Raw genomic sequence first — 17,471 nt, 5'->3', positions numbered from 1 at the left:
ATAAAATGACTCTCGGGCTAGCAACGAGAAGGGTTTTATTTGGATTTCAGAAAATTGCTCCCCGAGTCCCTGTGACATTCAAGGTTATTATTATTCTCTACCAGAATCGGTGATGGTAATGGGGCCAGAGATCTTAGCTCAGAACAAAGCTCGATTAGAGTAGATGGCACACGTGTCAGCGGGACCCTGATTTGGAACTTAGCCAATACTTCTCTCTCAGAGCGTGGGGCTTCTGTAGTTTTGGTTCGATAGAAATGCCTGGACTGGAACTAGCCAGCCTTCCCAGCTTCGTGTGTGAGAAGCTGTGAGGGGCAGCCCTGTCACGTGACTTGACCAAGGCTGAGGTGTGGCTGCAGCCCTGGACTCACCTGGCTGGCTCCAGAATTAGTGGAGCGGCCACAGGGCTGCTACCTAGCCTTCTGAGCAAGCCTGAGCTGTGCGTGACCTTCAAGCCCCAACCTTTTCCTCTGCCACCCTGCCGCTTTCTCTCTTGGTTTTCTGACCTCTGTTCTGAACATGAAGCAGACTCTCACGCACAGCCTGTTTTGCAGGCGTCCTAACACCTGCCTTCTGGTAGCTCCCTCTCCCGCCTCCTGGGACTAAATCTACTCTCTGTGCCCTCAGCCTCTGGTGGGGTCCTGCTCTGACTGGACTCATCACCTGGACTTGGGAAGTTGTCCCCTTCTGAACAGTGTCTCCGCATGCCTGGAACGCTCTACTCCCAAGTCCCCGTCGATAGACGGAACCCCTGATTATCGGTGCTGCAGGGCCCAAGCCTCTCTGGTCACTTTGCCTCTTTGGCAGCTTGTGTTAATCAGAGCTGCACCAGTAGCCCCCAAGTCCCAGAGGCTCAACCCAGAACAAGTTTATTTCCTGCTCACATTAGTCTCCTGAAGGGTGGGAGGCTGTCCTGGCGGCCATTCTCTAGGTGGTGGCTCAGCTTGCTTCCCTCAGGGGGATCCCCATCTTTGAACTTCACGGTCATCCTGCCTTAAGCATGCAGCAGCTTGGGAGGGAGAGAGGTAGAAGTGCTCATGAACGTCTCACGCTGGATCCTTACCGACCTTGGCCAGGAAGTACCATCGCGTTGGGCTGAGCTGCTCACATGGTTCGTCCGGACTGCAAGGGAGGATGGGAGAAATAGAGGGAGCACAGAGATATTTAGTGAGCAGTAGGAGTCTACCACACCCTTGAAGACCACCCTACTCCTGGCTCCTCTTCGCCATCCTCAGTATGTTCAGGCCTGACTTCTTCCATTTTGTCATGAATCCAGCCTAGCTTGAGTGTGGGGCAATATTAATCAGGCCTGTTGGCCAGTATGAGATCTGTGGTAACCATGAATAAGCTCTACTTGGTTGGAACCATTAAAAGATGCCTGCTAATCTCAAGGACTGTATGTTTGCAAAACAATCCTCATGAAATTTCCCATGAGGAAGTCAACGCCCATGGCCCCAGTCTTTATAGTCAGAACACTGGGGTCTGAGGAAAAGCAGAGTCCCCTGTGTGTGATGGGTTAGTTTGCAGAGCCTGGAGCCATCGCTGCCCCTGGGTTTCCTATAGGTAAGAAACTATTTCAGCAAATCTCAAGTCCCTGCAAAACAGCCTTTTAACTTTTTCTTCATGAAAAGCTTCCAGACATTCCAGCCCAGCTGGTCTCTTTTTGGAATTCTGCCAGATGAATCCTCCTGCTGCTTTCTGATAGTTATGAAGAACCCCTTTCAAACAGGGAAGCTGCTTCAAGTGCTTCTTAGGCTGACCCCAAATCAGACCCTTCAGGGACACCTTCCAAGAAAAAGCACCATTTTCTCCCAAGCAGCAGTTCTGTCCAGAGGACTCTTTGGCAGTGTTTACTGCAAGAGGAGGGCTTGGGGAAACTGCCTCCCCAGAGAGTGTTTTTTCTGTGGGGTCTGATGGAAGAATAAGCATTGTCAGACTTTAAAAATGTTTTCTTACACTTAAAAATAATGAAATATCTACCCTTGGAAACTTGGAAGAGCACCAAGGAAAGTACACCGGAGACCATTCAGAACGAGGGCCCAACTCTTGATCCCGCATTCATGACGTGAGTATCTATCAAGCACCTACCACGTGCCAGGCCCTGTGGAGGCGTAGAGGTTCTTTCATGAGAGCAAGGTGGCCATGGGTCTTCTCTGGCAGGCGGGTATGGCAGGCCTGGAAACAGAATAAAGCTCCTGCTCACTGAAAACCAAGGAGTTACAAATGAAAGCTACAGCAAGAGTGAATTTCACACCCATTGCATTGGCAAGAATTTAAAAAGTTGGGCAATGCCAAATGTTGGCGAGATTGTGAAGCAACTTGAGAGCTCATCTGCGCTGGTGGGAGCAGAACTTGGTATGCTCACTTTGGAAGAGTTTCTCTTTCCCGGGGAAAGTTGAATGTGTATACAACCTATGCCTCAGAAATTCCACTGGGGTGTAAATACACGGAGAGGTGCTCACCCTTGGGCGCCAAGGTGCATGTATGAGATTGTTCCAAGAAGGGCTCCTCATTATACTGGAAACAACCAGACTGTCGACCAAGAAGGGGATGCCTAAGTAAACTGCTGTATATTTATACAATGGAACACTCTGGTGATGAAAATAAATGGACCAAGAAGCAAGTTGCGGAATGCAGACAATATGCTTTCATTTATATAGCATTCAAAAACAGAGAAAACCAAATAGATAGTGTAGGTTGATGGCAAGGAAATTAACAAAATTCAGGCTAATGGGTTACCTTCGGGAGTGAGGAAGAGCACACAGTTTTCTGAGTTACTGCTACTGTACTGTTTCTTTAGCAGGGTGGTAGGTAAACCCTTGTTCCTTATATCATGTGTCTTTAATTGTACACGTGCACACAACCATCATAAGTGCTTTGCCAGAGGAAGGATAGGTGATATGGCAACATGTAAGACACATTTAACCAAATTTAAGGCCACCAGGAAGTGTTGGTAGGATTTACTAGGCAAATAAACGTATCCTGGGGGGAAAATCCCAATAAAGGAAATGGTATGGGGTGCAGGGCAGAAATGCGGGAACAGGGATCCTAGGTCTGCCCTAGGAAGTAAAAGAAGTGGGCGTAACAGGATAGCAGAGGATGGCAGATGAAGCTGCAGCAAACAGGAAGGACCAGGTCTCAGAGGTCTTGCAAATCCTGTGAAGGAACGGGATCCTTCCCTGGAGGCTGAAGGTGGCAAGTATGGGAGCGAGATGCGGGTTGGAGGAGGTTGGCTCCATATCTTACATCGTCCCCATTCCGACTCCTCCTCTGCCTCACGCCCTTGACCTTGGCTTGCTGGTGGCTTCTGGCATTTGTCGTAGCTTTGCCCAGATCTGACCCGTCATCATTTCTTAACCCCCATGCAGAACGAGGCCTAGGGGAGATAAGCAAGGGGCCCCGGGCACAGAATGGAAGGACGCCCGGGGAAGGAAGGCTCTGCAATGGCCCTGCTCAGCATCTTCATTTGCCTGCATTTCTGACCCGACAACCACCCTGCAAATGAGTTTCTGGTCTTCTGCCAGCTATTCTCAGGCCTTGGTCTCAACCTCCATCCTCCTTGTCTCTTCCTTCCCCCAGCCTGCCTGGTTTGGCTTTCTACTCCGTCTCAGCCTTTCACAGCCAAGTTAGGCAAGACAGTTACACATAAAGAGATAATTAACAACGTGAGCCAAGAAATACGGACCACATGAGTGGTACAAATCATGTGTTTCAGGAGTTTGGAGGAGCTGGGCCAGGCTGGCTTTGGGTGGATGGAGAGCAGGAAGGAGGCTTTATAGGCTAAAGGAAGACTGGGAACATTTTTTGCCAAGAACAAAGATATCATTAAAAGTCATGAAGAGATAAAAAGCTGGACAGGATGTGGGATCCTGTGGCCCATGGCCATGAAGTACAAGGCTGAGATGCCACCACTCCTAACTCCTTGCCTACAGTAACCATTACTAATAAATTGTGGCGTGCTTTTCCATGGAGCCTGGAGAATTCTTCTCAGAAGGATTCAGAGCCTCAGAATCCTTCTCAACACAGTGCTTCAGAAGGACATTGACAAGAGAATGGATTTAACATGGAATTGTTATTTGCTCTCCTTGACATAGACTGCAGAGTGGGAGAAATGGTCAAACTGTATCCTGTTGCCTTGCCTCCAATGTCTCCCTATTTTACAACTTCTGATTTACAACTCTGCCAGTCATGTCTCAAATACTGGGCGTCATTTGACGTACCGACAAGAAAATGTAGAGTCACAGAATGCGAGGAGAAGGGGTCTACCGCATCACTGAGTTCAGTACATCCATTGGCAGCTGGAAGAAACTTAAGGCTCAGAGGCGGGGGAGGGGGGCTGGCTTGTTTATATAAGTGGCAAATAAAACCTAAACTCAGATCTTTTGACCCTGACCTTGTACCAGCGTCTCCCAGTCCTGGAAAGGAACAGGAACCTGACCTTCCCTGAGAACCTACCACATGCTTGTCTTTGCTTATGGGAGTTTTTCATACAGCATCTCTCTTAAACCCGCCAGGGCAGCGTGATCCCCAATAAAAAGGCAACTGACATCCACCGACAGGTTCAAGTCAAAGGCTAATGTGTGACAGAGGCAGGATTCAAACTCTGTCAGCCCCAAGACCTGCTTTCCCATATGGTCCCCAGGCGGATGCTCCAAGCCTTTCTGGAAACAATATTAGGATTGGGGCTCTCTGGGAGGGGCAGGTGGTGAGTGAGACTTTACTCCACGCTGAGTGACTGTTGTTTACCATCTACTTCCTGTTCTTGGTCACATCTGGGGGCAAGCCCAGCGACTACCCTGTGGGAGGAGGGCAGGCACTGGCCAGGTAGAGGGCTCTCTCTGCAGTGAGTTCATTCTCCACAGGACAAAGCCGCCTGCTTTCCACCATGCTCATTTGATGACTTGCCAGGTTTTACAGTGTTAATTTAAGCTCTGTAGCCAAAGTGACTCTCTTCAGTTACAGCCAATGTGCACTTAAATGTCAGAGCTTTGCTGAAAAACCGCTTGGGTTTGAAGGAAGTCATTGTGTTCCGTAAAATCTGGCCACATTTTATGTTTATGGCCTTTATTAGGGGATCCAGCTGAGCGAGTTAGAACTGCCTCTCCGTAGTCCGTGAAAGCCCAGAACTCTAGGATTGCAGGAGTCACTCGCTGAAATAACGGCTGTTGTGTGTGTACTAAATGCCTTGTGCCCGTCTATGCAATGTGATCCTTGTCTTCCTGGAGCTTCTAGTCTAGCAGGGAGCAGGGGAAAGACATTGAAAGAGTAAATACATAAATGGAAGTGTTGCAATTAAGTGTTACTCAGTAAAAGGGTGGGGGCCCTGTAAGTATTTCAAGGGGACCTAACGGGCAGTCAGAGAGGTAATGTTTGAGCTGGGTGACAAGGGCGGGGGGGGGGATTATTCCAGAAAGATGAAATAGCAGGAGCAAAGGCACAGAGACAGGAAAGAACTTGGTGTGGTCAAGAAATCTATCTCCCAGTGTCCATCCAGAAGCCAAAAGATCCAGCCTACATACAGGGCTGACGTGCGTCAGGTGTCCCCAGTGCCCGAGGGACTGAGCACAGACCTCACTTGCTCTAACAAGCCAGGCTCGCATGCACCCCATGTAAAAATCAAGCTCTACATCTTGTAGGTGCTTCCTGTGTCCTGTGACCTCATCGGCCTTCTTGGTTACTGAACCTTGGCCTTCACTTTTTAGCCGTGTCTTTGGTGCCCACCTTCCCAGCCCTCCCTCCCTTGGCACCCTCACCCCCTGGAACTTGCAAGGCTAAGCCATCACCGCCTCCCGCATCTTTGCCCTCCACCCAGTGGCCCTGCTTCTCTGGCACAATCCTTCCTGTCTGTAGCCTCCTTCTGGTTTGGGTCTTTCTACCTCCTGTCCCAGGCAGAGCTCCCCTTCCCTCCTTTCCTCATCCCCTGCCCCACCCAAACCTCCATGGAAGTTTCATGATGTCATCTTCCACAAGGTCCAAATGCCAGTGGTTCTCTTTTCTATCCTTTGTCTACCATCCATGAGAGGGTCTCCGAGGTCACCTGTCGGTAAGACTTTTGAGAATCTCTGTGTGTCAAGTCAATGGTCAGCAGAGCTGCTCATCACCTGGGGACCAGAGAATGTGGGCTTCCTCTTGTTTATCTGTGGCATTGGGCAGGGTCCAAAAGTGGTGGGCTAAACATGCTGAGTCCACGTCTTCTGTTCCGAGGCCCAGAGACTGCTAGGAACCCAAAGGCTGCCTTCGAGACAGATGCCATCATCCTCTGCATCGATGAGTTCCTTTGCACAGAAGGGAGGAGAGTGGGGATGACCTCTAGGTTAACAGGTGTTCTCATCTCTAGGGAGGAACCTGGTGCACTGTTCCACACTGAGCCGGGCGCTCTGGAGGGCAGCCTGTCTCTTGTCTGGTGGGCTTCAGCCAGATATGTGAGTCCTCTGCAGTTATATTTTTCCCTGAAGGTGGATGTACAGGAGAGCCAAAGAGCAGTGATTGTAAGGTTATTATAAAATAATAACGTACACAGGAGCTTCCTGAGCCCACAGCCCAGTGTGGAAGTGACTCCTGTTATGTGTGTTTCATAGACAAGAAGTTGAATGAGGCAAAGTTGCCCCTCCGCAGACACACAGTGGGGACAGAATGGACTCAGGTGTCCTGCCCCTACCTCCTTGACTGCCAGTGCTCAGACTGAAGCAGGCCCGGGGTTGAACACAAATCGGCACGTCCCCCTCCCCGGGGCACCGCTGAGGCTTGGGCAGAGAAGTCGCCTGCCAAAGGTGACACAGCAGCAGGTGCCAGAGCAGAATATTTGCATCTAGTTCTCACTGGCTCCAAAGCTGTGCTTTCAAATATTACGTCCTCCCCCGCCCCAGCCCAGCTCCACCCCTGCTGGAATCCCATGATCTGTCCTGGGCACTGTTTGCCCACGTCTGTAGGAGGCCCTGGGCAGGGGTGGAGTAGGTAACTGCATGTGCAGAAGCCCAGGGATGGGAGAACAACCAGCATGCTGGAGGAAGTGAAAACCGTCAGCGAGGCTGTGCCATCGAGTGCACGGGGGCGCAAGACCTGGGCTGGAGGGCTGGGCAGGGCCAGGCCCCAGGAGCCTTGGGGCTGTGCTGGTAACCTACAGGGGGACGTGATCTGCTTTACACCTCACAAAGATCCCTCTGGCTGCTGGGAGGAGAAGAGACTGGAGGAGGAAGGCAGGAGGGAGATCAGTTGTTTGGAGGCTGTTCAGAGTCCTGATGAAACACGGCAGTGGTCTGGACAAGGGCCGTGGCCATGATGCAGGAAAACGGGAGTGGGTTCGAGACCCGTAAGTGAGAACACCCCGTTCCTTTTACTGTGCACTGAGGGTGGATGGGAGGTGTGGCCACCACCCTTCCGACTGGAACCACGTCAGATGTGCCCACTCTAAAGTGAAATGGTGAACCGACTCTTCGAGAAACAGGTCTTGTAAGAAGAGAGCTTTGTTACGAATCATGTTCTGTGTTGTGTTGCTGAAATATGCCAAGTAATAGCCTCCGTTCCAGTGGCAAAAGAATAATTACCCCGACTCTTCGTGCTGTCAGTAACATATAGACAGTATTCACAGGCTTTCATTGCAAATCTGAGCAAAGTGAATTGGAAGTCAGCACGATCCCCAGAATGTATAGGTCATGGAAATGAAGGTGCACAGCCTGGGGCCTTCCATGGCTTCCTCTCTTCCATGAGCTTCGGTGGGGATCAGACAGGTCCTTTTCTCTTCAGTACCAGCTGTGTGGCCTTGGCCCAGGGACAGCCTTTAGTCTCAGTTTTCCCATTTGGAACTGGAGACATGAACAACTGCCTCACAGAGTTATTCTGAAGACCCCGCTGAATATCATTTGTATAGTAACAGCTGAGCTGATGGCATGCTTATTATGTGCCAGGCATTTTCCTAAGCACTCTGTATATAATCACTTTAATCTCCTCGGTAACCTCATGAGAGAGGCGCTATTATAATCCCCATTTGAGAGGAGGAAACTGAAACACAGTGAGATGGAGTGACTCACCCAAGGTCATGCAGCTATCATGAAACAGAGCCAGGATTTAAATCCAAGTAGTGTGGTTCCAGATCGTCTGCTCATAACCACCACATGGTGCCACCTGCCCGCATGCACAGTCCAGTACCTGGCACACGGCAGACACCCAGTGGGAAGGCTCTAAATAATACACTAAATGCAAGACAAGCTCAGAAAGTGGAAAGGCAATCGGTTGCCTTCCAACTCTGACAGCCTGGAGCGACCAACGAACTGGTGTGAAATAGACGGGCAGACGAGAAGGCATTCGCTTCCTAACTCTGGGGGTAATTAAGCAAAATCCAGAGTTGACCTTAGAGTACGCTTATCTTGATGAACACTGAGAAATGTATAGAATTGTTGAATCATTAATTGTACACCTGAAACTAACATAACACCATATGTTAACTACACTTGAATTTAAAAAAAAAAACAGAAAGAAAAAACAAAGTTGACCTTATCTTGGATGAAGACCTATGGTCGTTGATGGATATGATTTATAAGTGTGAACATTATGTACCAAACTCTCCAGTTGACAGTAGCTGGCACGCGGCCTCTGCTGTCCGCCCGGAGATGTTGACTGTGCTCCCTCAGAAGCCTCATTCATCAGCTCTGGCCCAGTATTTCAGATTTGTCCCACATTTATTAAGCATCCATCACTTATCGATTGAGTGATTAAATGCCATCAGCCATATATTATTCAACAAGTACTTGCAAAGCACCTCTCTGTGCCAGGCCTTGTGTTAGGTGCTGGAGACAAAAACTGAGTGAGATGTGGGTTCTTCCATCTAGGAACACAGAGTGAAGGAGGCGGGGAGGCTCACAGGTAAGCAGAAGTCGTGAGAGCAAAAGCTTTGAGGGCCAGAGGAGGGAGCGATTGGCTCTGCCCCCAAGAATTGCACAAAGACCCCACAACGGAGAGGTCATGTGGCCAAGATCTTCAGAGATTATATTTGTTCAGCTGGAGAAGGAGTAGCATTCTAAAATGACACATAGAATGGGCTAAAGCCTAAAGGCACAAAAGGATGTGCACGTTCCAGAACACTCAAAGTTCAGAGTGGCTGGAATGATTGTGGCGAGGTCTCCAAGACACTGTCCCTCGACACTCAGAACAGAAGATCATTTTTTTTTTATTTTCTTTTAAATCAAATTGCATCTAGTTCAAGCTCTTAGTCACTGAGGTCAGCGAGAAGTTTCGCATGATTCCTTTCTTTGTATCTCCCTCTCTCTTGGGTTCTATCAGAACTCAGGGCTGAGGACAGATGGACCAGAAGACGGGCACCTGGCTCTCTCCTTCTGGTGATCACTAATCTGTGTCCAGGCCCATGTGGTCCGTTTTAGGATGCTGTCTGTGCTGGGAGACTCTGTGGCTTCCTCCATGTCAAGCACTGCAGCAGAGACCATTTTTGTTAACTTCTCCACCAGGGGCAAGGAAAACCCAGATCTTTGGTCACAAAATGTATAATCTCTTCCTTGCGGGGTAGAAGGAATGGAAAGAGAAGGTGCATGAATTCTTTGCTGTTAAATCCATGGCTACAAGAAACAAGACACAAACGGACCCAGTCATCTTCCCGAAACCGGAGTGGAAATAAGGGAGAGCTCAGTGTTCGTCTCAGAGACAAGATGGAGAGAGCTGGAGTTGGCTGTGCTCAGCCTGAGTGGTCACCTGTGGTCTGGTTTAGTGGGCACTGATGAGTGGCTCTGTGTCTCCTACAGGTGTGGCAGTGTGGTGGCAGCGTGGAAGTCCTGCCTTGCTCTCGGATTGCCCACATTGAGCGAGCCCACAAGCCCTACACGGAGGACCTCACGGCCCATGTCCGCAGGAATGCCCTCAGGGTGGCTGAAGTCTGGATGGACGAATTCAAAAGCCATGTCTACATGGCATGGAACATACCCCAAGAGGTAGGAAGCCCCTGTGGGGATGGGGTTTTGGGAGTTGGCTGGGGAAAAAAAAACACAAAAACAAAAAATATGGGACTAAACCCTTCTTCCCATGGATCAACCAGAGTCTTGTGATCCATACTAGGGTAGGCTCTCAGCCCCAAAAGACACCACATGTGGAAGAAGAGAGGCTGACCGTGAGGCATTAAGCTGTGTCTTATCCCCACTCCTGTCCCTGGGCAGCATGCTTAAAGAAAGACTTCTCTCCCGACCTCAGTATCCTTATTTTATTTTATTTTATTTTATTTTATTTTTTTAAATTTATTTATTTATTTTAGAGAGAAGCCATATAGGGAGGAGGGACAGAGGGAGAGAGAAACCCAAGCAGACTCCATGCTGAGTGCAGAGCCCAATCTGGGCCCAATTCCATGACCCTGACATCACGACCTGAGACCAAACCAAGAGTCAGATGCTTAACCAACTGTGCCACCCAGGAGCCCCATCAGTGTCCTCATTTTAAATGTGGCTTGGTCAGTTGGGTATCTGACTTTGGCTCTGGTCATGATCTCAGGTCATGATCTCAGGTCATGATCTCAGGGTCCTGGGACCGAGCCCCACATTGGTCTCCACACACAGCGTGGAGTCTGCTTCTCCCTCTCCCTCTGCCCCTCCACCTGCTCGTGCTCACTTGCTCTCTCTCTCTCTCTCTCAAATAAATGAATAAATAAAATATTTTTAAAAATAAAGAAATAAATGAGAACGTTGGAGCAGAGGGCTCCAAGTTTACTTCCTGTTCCCAGGTCCTCAGCTTCTCTGCTATATAAATATACCAGAAATTACCAGAATTCACAAAATGCACCTTCATCTCCCTGTAGACTGAATTCAGGCTTCTCCATTGAACCTTTGAGGAGAGCAATAAAGAACGTCCATATGCCTTTGAGATTTCTTAAACCACATGCCTGGGAAGGGGATACACTCTCACAGGGACCCCCAGGAGGAGAAGTAAAGTGTTCTGGACATTTTTAGGCTGTTTCTAACCTTCACAGAATCTCATCATTGCCTGCCACTGTCCTCTATCCCTCTTGTCACCGACACTTAAGAAGCCCAGGGAGAATGAAACATGAGAGACTATGGACTATGAGAAACAAACTGAGGGCCTCAGAGGGGAGGGGGGTAGAGGAATGGGATAGGCTGGTGATGGGTAGTAAGGAGGGCACGTATTGCATGGTGCACTGGGTGTTATACGCAACTAATGAATCATCAAACTTTACATCAGAAACCAGGGATGTACTGTATGGTGACTAACATAATATAATAAAAAACATTAAAATAAAAATTAAAGAAAAGAAGCGCCAGGGAAAAAGCAATGTTTCTCTAGTAGATTTGTTCAGCCTTGCCACATGTCATATGGAAACGACCTTGGACCACTGAGTTGGGAGAACCTAACAGATGCCAGCCACAGGGTCCCAACCTGCTTACCAGCCTGTCTGCCTGGAGTTCATTGCTCATGTTGCAGTGTCTATGTGAGACAGCTGTTGACGGCATGACCTCCTTCTTTCCCCCTTGGGAGTCCTTTAAAAGGTTTTAGTTCTTTCTTCCTAATAGGGAAATAGTTTATTTTCGCCTGAAGTTTCCATATGAAGGCCCTTTTCCCTGATCTCTCGACCCAGCTAATGGGTCTGGCTAAGTGATTGAGAAAATAGGCTGGGCCATGGGCGGGAGCTTTTAGGCAGCCCCCCATCACCACCACCACCATGGGGGAGGAGGCTTGGGTTGGGAGGTGTACTCCCACAACCAGTGACATTTCAGCAGTAGAGAGAAGAATGAGGAGCCAAGAAGTACCAGCCAGGGTGCAGGCAACCTTAATGAACCAGCCCCAGGATTGCATTCCTGACATTTGGAGTGTTTCTAGGGAAGCAGCAGTGCCTGCTGGAGCCATCTGTGGCTGTGGGCGTTGGATCACGGTGTTCTGGGGAGCATGCTGACCACCACTGTGGGTGTCCTCTGATAGCAAAATGTTAAGAACGCTTGGAAAGTCCCCCAGGAACTTAGCAGTAAAGCATCATAGGTCCCCAGTCCCTTAACAAAGTCCTGTCCATACTCCTGCCACCTTCTCTCTGCACCCCAAACCTACAAACCTTTTAGACTTCTCCCCTCATTGTGGCTGCCAGATGTCGACATGGACAGTAAACCCAATGAATGGCAGAGAAGCAAGTGAGAAAAGTAATTGGAAAATGATGAAACTCAGCGTGTGTCTGTGACTCCTCAGAGGGGTAGTTCAAACCCAGTCAACTGGGTGGGAGGAGAGGAGAGTGAACTCAAGAAAGGCAGATGAGGGATGGGAGTGTCCAGGATAAAGGCTCAGGTGTAAACGGAAGAGGTCAGTGTGTTTTTTAAGAATCTATCCCTTGACCCCCGCTGTTCCCTGCTTTGGCAAATTCCCTCTCCTACTTCTTCTCAGGCTTTTGGAAAGAGTCAACACCTTTTCCCCTCCATTCACTTCTCAAGTCATATCCCAGTATTGCACCAACATTGCTTGTGACAAAGCATCCTAACTGCTTAATGGACATTCTAAAGTCTTTAACCTACAAGATCCCACCTTTCCCTTGAAACTCTGTACTCACTTGGCTCCATGATGCCACAGCCTACTATTTTCCCATCTCTCTCTGATTGCTCCTAATTCCCTTGTGGGCAACTCTCACCTCCCTCGGATGCGTAAGTGCACCGAGGGATCCTTCCTTGGCCAGCCTCTCCAATTATACATCATCTCCCTGGTGGCTCCATCTGTTCCTGGGTGCTTCTGTCTGTTGATGACTCCCTAACGAAGATCTCTAGCCCTGACTTCTGCCTTTAGCTTCAGACCTACAGCTGCACATCTCTGGGCGCTGCCTTGGGCACTTCAGCTTGAGTCTGCCAAAACGGAGACCATCCTTCCCCCAGCTGCTCCTGTCCTTCCCCCCACAGTGTAGGATACCGCCGTCTGCCCACAGCTACGAGCGTGAAACTGAGCATCTTCCTTTGATCCTTCTTTCCCTCAAGCCCCGCTCCCAGCCCATCACCGAGTTCTCGCCTGTCCATTCCTAGCCCCATCACGCCTGACTTCAAGCCTTGTCTCTTCCTCTGCAAGAGCGTCAGACTGGTTTTCCTGGCTCAAGCCTTATCCCCTTCACATCTATCATCCATACTACCCAAAGTTATCTTAAAAAAAACGAAACAAAACAAAACAAAACTCACAGTGACCACATCATTGCCCTGCTTAAAATCTTTAAAGGACTCTCCACTGTGCACAAGACCAGGCATTAAGCCCACTGTTTGACCTGCTTTGTCCTCTGCCTGCCTCCAGCCCCCTGCCCCCACCCTGTCCTGGAGATCGTGGACTGCAGGGACAGTGAGAACTCCAGAGTCCGTTCCACACGCTTTCTCGCCTCTCGCTCATTTTGTTCTCTCTGCTTAGAATTCCCTACCCGCTGCCTCTTCCCCAGCCTCCACCCTACCCATCTCTCTCCACCCTATTAGATTCAGCGCCGGGGACCCCTCCTCTAGGAAGTCAGCCTCGGTGGGAGAAAATGCCCCCTTTGCCTGCATGTCTCTGTCATTGCATCATCACCTTGTAAAAGAATGTTCTGTTGTGTAAAAGTCTCTCTCTCTTTCTCTCATTAAACCAGGGGCTCTCAAATCTGGCCGAACTTTAAAATCACTTGTGCTCCAGCCCCAGAGATTATGACTTAATTGGTTTGGAAGGGGACCAGGGATCTTTTTTTGGAAAGCTCTTCAGGGATTCTCATGTCCATCCAGGGCTGAGAACCACTGCATTAGGCTCGGGCTTTCTGGGGACAGAGTGTGTTCTTCCCCTTTGTGTTGCCAGGCCTCGCACAAGGCAGGGCTCATGGTCAGAGCTCAGTAAAGCCTCGCTGATGCTTATTAACAAATGTATCTGCTGGCGGTGTGTGTCATTCCTTTCTCCCTTGGTCAGTGGCTCCTAAAAGCACATCTGCAGACCAACTGCATTAGAATCACTTGAAGAGCTTTTTAAAAACACTGCTTCTGGGTCTCATCCTTAGAAATTCTGATGAGTAGGTGCCTAGTGGGGCCAGAATCTGTTAAAAACTTTCTGGGTGGTGGTTTGGGGCTGCCAGGTTTGAGTAATACTGGTTTAGCTCATGCTGCTAGTCTTTCCAAATCCACCCTGAGCATCACCTACTCCAGGAAGCCTTCTGTGACTGCTCACCCTCCCTTCCCCACCGTCCTGGCTGCCCCACGCAATGAGAAGGACTAAGGGCTCCTTCCTCGTCTGCTCTCCTGTAAGCTCTGCTTCCCCATGTGCTCCACGTTGTGTGCAGAGAGACTGTTCACTTGTCCGGATCTTCCAGATCCTCCTTTCAGGCGAAGTCCGTACCTTCTTCCTATTTGTATGCACAGTGCTTAGGACAACACCTGGCACATCCCGAAGATGAACTGACAAAGAAAGAAGAGGGGGGAACTGTGGGTGCCACGTGCCCCCCGTGTTTTCCCCAAGAGCGTCCCCAGCTGCCCTTGATGGGCTGGCGTCCCAATACCTTGTGCTCAGCCACAAGCACATCCGTTCCCTGTTGACTTCACCATTTGTCTGCAGCATCCTAGCTGCGGGAACAGAGCTGGGCCCCTCGACCCTGCCCGATGGCTGCCTTGAGAGTTAAATAAGTCAGTATACATAGAGACTTTGATCAGTGCCCGGCCAGCAGAAAAAGCACCAGAGAAGCATTACCTCTTGCTGTGGCTGGCCTGGCTTATGCCCGCCGCCTTCCCACCCCAGCTTTAAAATGCCCTTGCCGGGCCGCCCTCCTCCCCGGTGGCCTGCGCTGAGCCGTCCCCAGGCTGTGCGCCAGCCAGAGCCGGCTCTCACCGCTTCCTTACCATGTTCAGGCCCAAGCTTTTGGAAGGCCGGAGGAGCCGCCAGCTCTCGTATCCCTCCTGCTTTAATTGAAAATCAGTTTGCTTATCAACAAACGGAAAGTCGGTGTGCAGCAAAGCATCAATATTTTCTCACACAGGGTTCGGGAACTCTAGACCCGCCCCCACTTCCTCTTGCCCAAAGACAGGCTGTGTGCCAGGAAGGACTCACCACGGTGCGGAGGGGACAGCCCTTCTTTAGGTTTGGCTACGAGTCAGGGTGCGTGTGGCCGCACACACTGGGGCAGGGGTATCCGACAGCTTTTTGTGTGGTGAGCGTGTTCATTTCCAAGGGCTGCCGTAACCAGGTACCACAAATCGAGGAGCTTTAAACAGCAGAATTTGGTTCTCTCACAGTTGTGGAGCCCAGAAGCCCGACATCAAGGTGCTGGCAGTGCTCTGCTCCCTCTGAAGGCTCTAGGGGAGGATATTTCTTGCCTTTCCAGTTTTTGGTGGCTCCTGGGCTCCTGGCATTCTTTGGCTTGTCAGTGCATCACTCCAGTCTCAGCCCGTCTCTGTCTCTGCGTGTTCAAACCTCCTCCTCTCTTATGAAGATACTGGTCATTGCATTTAGAGCTCACCCTAAATCCAGAATTATTTCATTCTCTAATGAATTCCATCTGCAATGATCCGATTTCCAAGTAAGATCACATTCGTAGGTCTGGGTAGACATGAATTTTGCAGGAGACACTATTCAACACACTAAGTATTTGGCAAAGAAGGAAGATATGTTTATTGTTTTTTTAATAATATGGGCCAACATGACCTTCTCTGAGAAAGTTTGCTTATTTCTCAATTTCTTTGTATTGTGTTCAGTTAGCCAGCATATAGACGTCATAAGTTTCTGTGATAGTGTTCAACAGTTCATTAGTTGTGTATAACAGTTTCTGCCCCCAATCTGAAAAGGGTTTGATGCAATTTACAGTAAACATGCGGTACAGACATGCCGAACCATTAAAACAGAAAGGCAAGTCAATTAATAAATAGGAAAAGAAGGGGCGCCTGGGTGGCGCAGTCGTTAAGCGTCTGCCTTTGGCTCAGGGTGTGATCCCAGCGTTCTGGGATCGAGCCCCACATCGGGCTCCCTGCTCCGCTAGGAGCCTGCTTCTTCCTCTCGCACTCCCCCTGCTTGTCTCTCTCTCACTGGCTGTCTCTCTCACTGGCTGTCTCTGTGTCAAATAAATAAATAAAATCTTTAAAAAAAAAATAAAATAAATAAATAAATAAATAGGAAGAGGAAAGGGGCACGATAACCGGAATATACACTGAGCAAAGCTCTGATCCTTGAGTCTCCTAGAAGTTAAAGACGAAATGGACCTCTGAGGGATAGTTCTCCCACCTTCCATTAGATCATAAGGAGAGAGACAAACTTTCCCTTGATCCTGAGTGTAGAAAGAAAGTTTTCCCATAGGAACCCCGAATTTAAGAAAACATGGAGGCTTTCCAGAGACAGGTCCTTCTAGTGGCTTCCCATAAAAGCTGAGACACAATGTTAGTTTGTTTTCATATAAAGGCAATTATACCGTGAAGGGGGAAGGCCTGGGTCCTGGCAAATAGCTTTATGATATAAGGCTAAGGTGCAGAGAACTTTAAAGGGCTAATACTTACCAGGTCCCTTGGGGTGAGGGTGGGGGAGTGAGTAGGTCACATGTATTGCCAGTTGCTCTGTTCAAGACTTTATAAATATTTTCTCTTTTTTTTTTTTTTTAAAGATTTTATTTATTTATTTGACAGAGATAGAGACAGCCAGCGAGAGAGGGAACACAAGCAGGGGGAGCGGGAGAGGAAGAAGCAGGCTCATAGCGGAAGAGCCTGATGTGGGGCTCGATCCCATAACGCCGGGATCACGCCCTGAGCCGAAGGCAGGCGCTCAACCACTGTGCCACCCAGGTGCCCCAAGACTTTATAAATATTTTCTCGACCTGGTCTCATCCATATAGCTCAGGCTTAGTGGTAGGTCAGGGTCACAGAATCCAGCAGAGAGAGGCCAAGTAGCAGTTGCTGGGAGGGCTCTGGGCAGGAGCCGAGGAGCAGGCAAATCATCAAGATGTCCTCAGAAGGTAGGTCCTCGCTGACAGGGTACCGTAACGGTCCGAAACTTAAACCTTCGGGCGTAGCAGGTTCAAGTTTTTTCTGTTGCCTAAATTCTGGTAGGCAAAAATAAGTGTATTTCTTCTGTATCTGCACTTTGTTGTTACTCGAGCCCCCATGTCTAATACCAAACGCTTCGTTCCCATTCGGTGCACATACGTTCAGCGGCCATCTTTGTGACTTTTCTCAGACACTTCAAACGTAAACTCTGTCCATTTCAGTCCATTTCATGATCTTCCCAAGCCCGGGAACTTGACCCCAGAGTTGATGCTAGAACCCGGGGGTTCACACAGCCAGCACAGGAGCTGCGGTGTCAGTGAGAGAGTGTATCTCTCTGTCCTCCTGTCTCTCCACTCTGGGCTGGTGTCTCATTAGATAGCACAGACCTATTTGGTCCCTGGCTCCATGGTGTCACCCTCTGAGATGCCACTGAGTCCCCACCCAATCCCGAGCTGCAGAGACTCCTCACCGTCCTCAGCTGTGACATCAGCTCTTCCTCAGCTGGTCTGTGCCCAGTTCAATGGCTGGTGTGCAGGCCCG

General features: G+C 49.5%; 1 protein-coding gene and 1 long non-coding RNA gene across 3 annotated transcripts in view; one reads left to right on the top strand and one right to left on the bottom strand.

Moving 5' to 3' along the window:
- Nucleotides 1-17,471, top strand: part of GALNT18 (polypeptide N-acetylgalactosaminyltransferase 18) — a 338,672-nt gene that overhangs the window by 272,286 nt on the left and 48,915 nt on the right. For both annotated transcript variants that reach the window (XM_040638811.1, XM_040638810.1), the window contains exon 7: nucleotides 9,747-9,932. In XM_040638811.1, coding sequence (XP_040494745.1) covers nucleotides 9,747-9,932 — 186 coding nt within the window. The remainder of the gene's footprint in view (nucleotides 1-9,746; nucleotides 9,933-17,471) is intronic.
- On the bottom strand, nucleotides 57-15,286 carry LOC121104745. The gene is made up of 3 exons (XR_005837059.1): nucleotides 15,013-15,286; nucleotides 2,086-2,172; nucleotides 57-1,119 (listed from the first exon to the last, which is right to left on the bottom strand). It is a non-coding gene; the product is annotated as an uncharacterized LOC121104745 (long non-coding RNA).

The sequence above is a fragment of the Ursus maritimus genome, unplaced genomic scaffold, assembly GCF_017311325.1.
Source record: "Ursus maritimus isolate PB19 unplaced genomic scaffold, ASM1731132v1 scaffold_23, whole genome shotgun sequence".
Taxonomy (NCBI): Eukaryota; Metazoa; Chordata; class Mammalia; order Carnivora; family Ursidae; genus Ursus; species Ursus maritimus.
This window is presented reverse-complemented; position numbering and strand designations above follow the sequence as displayed.